The 5,000-nt window shown below is 46.2% G+C and overlaps 1 protein-coding gene across 2 annotated transcripts in view; it reads left to right on the forward strand.

Moving 5' to 3' along the window:
- nkain2 (sodium/potassium transporting ATPase interacting 2) overlaps nt 1-5,000 on the forward strand; it is a 157,323-nt gene that overhangs the window by 68,119 nt on the left and 84,204 nt on the right. For both annotated transcript variants that reach the window (XM_062550706.1, XM_062550707.1), the window contains exon 3: nt 1,371-1,451. In XM_062550706.1, coding sequence (XP_062406690.1) covers nt 1,371-1,451 — 81 coding nt within the window. The remainder of the gene's footprint in view (nt 1-1,370; nt 1,452-5,000) is intronic.

The raw sequence follows: 5,000 nt of genomic DNA on the forward strand, positions 1-5,000 counted from the left end.
GATATGAGGTGAATCATATAGCACGCGTACATTATGTAGATGAGGCCTATAGTGAGGAGTGAGGTCACTCCATGATTATGCCATACAGATCTTATCAGTATCTAAATCAGAATCAGATGTCATGCTAAAATGGAATATCCTTTAAGGATTATTGAAACTTCCCTCACTAAACTGCCTCAGTATGTTCTTACATTAGCTTACCTAGAGACCATAGAACTGATGCTTTTGCTCAATTATAAGTTTGTCAGTCCGTCACTACTGGTGTGTGTTGAGTGTGGTGTGTCCACCCATGGACGGGTGCTCAGATGCTGCTGCGCTTTAGACGACTGCTCCCGTATGCGCGCGTCTCACGCTGCGAGCCCGGCATCTGCCACCACCTGTCCGGGCCTACAGTGGAGCGGACCAGGCAGGCGTCAGTCTCCCGACGACAGGTATCCCCCGGTCCCACTGTCCACGCGCCGCTTCTCGTGCGCAAAGAAGTAGCCATTTCTTTAGGCGTATGAAGAGGCCTGCCAATCACAGAGTCAGTGGAGTTGTTGAATGATTTTTGGAAAAGATGGCCGAGTTGAAAGCGAGTTGATGGCCGAGTGGAAAGCTTGGCGTTGTTTTTCGGCTTGATCACGGATCAAACACTTTTGCTGCTTTGGACATACTAGAGAGGTTTAGTAAATGAACAAAGCATCGTTAGGCATGATGACATCCTTCACTGCATGTCTTACTTGCGTCTAATCCTCAATGCTTCCCTTTGTGAGTGTGTGTGTGTGTGTGCGTGCGTGCGCGCGTGCGTGTGTGCGTGCCTGCGCCCGTGCGTATGTGTACAGTATGTGCATGCGTGCATATCTGTTTGTGTGTGTGTGTGAGTGCATGCATGTGTGTGTGTGTGTGTGTTTGTACGTTGTATGCATTTGATGTCTCTTTTTCATGCGCTGTCCTCCTCCCCTTTGATGTGATGATGTGTTTGTAATGCTTGAGTAAGAGGGCCGCACTCACACCTCCCACACCTCCAGTGAGTGGCACCGGCGCCAGTAAACACTGGGACCAGCGGCAGCCGCGCCAGCAGAGACTGGCATCACGTGCCTGGCATCCCCACAGCGCCACAGAGGCTGCAGATGGGCACAGTCTTGCGAGCGACATGTGAAAATGAATTATAACAAAAACAAGAATAATAATGATTTAAAAAAAAGTCAACGTCTTCCAACCCGTCCAAAATCGAAGGGGGCGCTTGGGACCTGGGGGTGCTTTTGAATCATTCAGATGTTGATATTGATGTCTGGGGCTGCCTGTTTCTTTATCTCTGGGTTGGATGGGAGTCGGTAATCTTAATCCTGTTTGACACTGTTTTCCTGCCCCCCCCCCTTCCCCCCTGGCAGTATGCAGTCTGGCTCGTGCTGTGGGTGACCTGGAATGTCTTCATCATCTGCTTCTACCTGGAAGTAGGAGACCTCTCCAAGGTAATCACGTTTTTTTTTTCTTCTCACTTCTCACTCTCGCTATCTATCTCTCACTTAATTACAAATCGTTCAATTCCACTGTGTCACACTGGGTTCTTTTTTTTCCAGTTCTTTGCTGTTTTATTTTTTTGATGGTCTTGTTGGTCTACTGGAAGTAGTTTTGGTTTTATTTCATTCGGGAGCTAATTATGTTTCTCTCAGAGATGTTTTTTTTTTGCTCTCACTGTGCCTTTTTAGCCACCAAAAGGTTATAATTGCAAATGAATCCATGTGAATATTTAAGGCTCACCCTGTTGGTGTCTGCTGAGCGCATAGTGCAATGCAGTGCTCTCTTGATGCAAATCTCCAAGGATCTTACTGGCATTTTCTGCCATCTTACACCCCCTCTATCTCTCATGCTTCTTTTTCATTGAAACGGATAATTTATTCTCTAATCCGTAATCTGCTCATGTATGTAAGAAAATATAATTAAAATGTCAAAATGTCAAATAATGTACCCAATTAAAAGGCAAACCAACCTTGTAACTTGATTATCGAATCCATCAAGCAGTCTCTATCATCACGTTTTCATTTTGCATGCAGTGATTGCTACATTGCGATAAATGGGGGAGAGGGAAAAAAAATGTCTTAAAGTCTTTCTACATGGCTGGGCTCGCCAAGTTGTTTAGTGCAAGCATGTAGGACACTCGCTGCTTCAGTATCTGGCTTTATGTTGAACACGATACATCTATTGTAGGAATTGAATTGCTTGTGTGTCTATTTTAAAGCATTGAGATATCCCATCTTCAAAACAGCCCTATGCAAACAACGTTTTGAATAACACTTTCAATCGTTTCTGTCTTTTGAGTTTGTGTTTTGTTGCCGTGAAACGAGGCGCAGGCTCTGGAGACCGACTAGAGTACTTGGCATTTGGAGGTGGAGAGGAGGCTTGCGAGTTTGCTTCTGGTTAAGTTTCCTCTTATGTCTGGCCTGTCGTCGTCGAAAAATCTTATCAGGCTTGACAGATAACAGATGGAGTTCTCACTTTGAAGTGATTTTTTTCCTGCTGGCGTGTATTGGGTGTTTAAGATCTTTGCTCGTAGAGGGGTTTGACAAAACACAGCCCCTAGCTTGGAGTAGTCTCTGCAACAAGCACATTGTTTGCCTTTTGGTAACAGAATTTTTAGCAGGGTGTGGTCACGCTTAACAAGCAATTTCTATGTTTATTAGTCATGTTAAAGTTGTATCTGGTCTTGTTGTAAACAGTCTGCACTGGATGGTGGATTCATGTAACGGTGTCTTTGTAGGTTTGGAATCAATGGCCTAGTTGATGTCACAGTGGGAGCAGATTACTTGTAAATGTGCGAGGGGCTTTGATGGCTCTACCACATGCAGATGCAGAAAAGCAGCTATCGCTGGCAGATCAAGCCCCTGTGATCTGAGAGATGTGGTGCCTCTGTGTTCCTCATGAGCTCCTAACGGCAAACCCTGCTGCAGGCACAACACACACACACACACACACACACACACACACACACACCACTCCGTCTCATTCATCCCCCTCATCTTCGCCCACTCCTCTTTATGTTTGCATAGCTTTGAATCTGTTGGTAGATTCCAAACCAGCCTCATTTGGAGAGTGCTGGCTTGGCAACAGCATCTGTGCTCATATCAGTGTGTACACACGTAGCGAGAGACTCTTCTCAACAAGACGGGGTGTAGACAAAATGAGGGCACCCCACCACCACCATCACCATCCTGTCCCCATCTTTACCGGATAAGGATTTGTCAACCAAGAATTAAGTAGGTCTATCAGACTTAGCATTAAATAGTATTCTTGCACGCCCAATAATACAAGATTATATAATTTGATGCAAAATACTACCGCATCAACTACTTCTAATCATTTCTAAAGTAAAAAAATAAATGTCATTTAATGGCAAATATTTGATTATCATTTAAACAAACTGCAACTGTCCTGTATGTAAAAGGTCGGAGGCATTTGATTATCATGGAAGGTGTATGTGGACCTTGTTGATTCAGTGCTGATGGCCCGTCCGGCCTCTCTGGCATTGGGAGTGTTTATCTGTTGGCTGGGCCGCGGTGTGACAGAGTGGGCCGACTGCAGAGGCATTAGAGGCAGCAGGCGAGCAGGTCCTCCCTCTCCCTCATCGATCTCACGAGGGGGGGTGCTGACGGATGGAGCCATTCGTCTCCATGTCTGTCATGTGGAGAAACTTTCCAAAAGGTTGGCATGCTCTGAGAAAAAGAAGACATTTTGGCCTTTTTTTCTGTCTGGCAGTCCCTACAGGTGTCTTGCAGAGCCATGAAGTCTTAAAGGCCATGTACTGCTCCTTAGCTAGAAGGTGTCAGAAGCAGTTTTTGTTGTGGAACTGAAGTGGCATTTCCTGTGTTTTGGATCTCTGTGCCATTGCTACCGCTGCCAGCACTGCCCCCACAGCAGTGAGTTGTGTTGTAAACAGACAGTTTGCATGTAGAGGGCTTGGACTGGACTGGTTTCACCAGACTCACTATTTAGTTTCACTTCATGAAGAGAGTCTGGGTACTCTCCATTGGGAAATGCTTTGTAACGGGCGTAGACTGTGTGAAATCTTTAGCCCAGCCCGACTTTGAAATCATTAGCCCAGCCTAACCAATCACATTGATCGGGGATTCTTAACGTTCTTATTTTGCCAAACCTTTATAAACAGATGAACTGCTTCGGCTGTCAGGAAGCAATGTGAGAACATCATCATCCCCATGAGACCCTAACATCATCCCCATAAGACACTAACTTCATCCGCATAGAAAACTAACATCATCCCCATAAGACACTAACTTCATCCGCATAGAAAACTAACGTCATCCCCATAAGACACTAACTTCATCCGCATAGAAAACTAACGTCATCCCCATAAGACACTAACTTCATCCGCATAGAAAACTAACGTCATCCCCATAATACACTAACTTCATCCGCATAGAAAACTAACGTCATCCCCATAAGACACTAACTTCGTTTGCATAGAAAACTAACGTCATCCCCATAAGACACTAACTTCATCCACATAGAAAAGTAACGTCATCCCCTCTCGTCACTGATTGGCCTACCTTCCGGGAAACATAAGCCCATTGAGAGGAACCAGACCACTATCTCAGTGAAATGAAAATGAATGGAGATACCAGATGGGTGGGTCCAGGCGAGGCTTGCCAAAACACACTTTTGAATGCCACTGGTAATATAGCTGATACGGTCTCCTCTGTTGCGGATGGTGCTCTCCCCGAACCACCTGGTGAGATGCCTTCCGCCATCATGCCCATCTCTGCCTCTGGCTTCGTCCCTCTCTCTCTCTTGCTCTCGATCGACACGGTTGCCAGAAGCTTCCGCCGCCACTGCCACCGCCACCGCCACCTTCCTTTTCCCGTGGGATTCGGGCAATCTCGACTCCTGGGAACATGGCTGCCACTCATATCTGTCCCAACCCCACCAGACGGAGTGGAGGAGAGGAGAGGAAGAGAAGGGGTTGTGACTCTACAGGGCCTCAGGGGAGAAAGAGAGAGAGAGAGAGA

Source organism: Sardina pilchardus, chromosome 12, assembly GCF_963854185.1.
Source record: "Sardina pilchardus chromosome 12, fSarPil1.1, whole genome shotgun sequence".
NCBI classification, from domain to species: Eukaryota; Metazoa; Chordata; class Actinopteri; order Clupeiformes; family Clupeidae; genus Sardina; species Sardina pilchardus.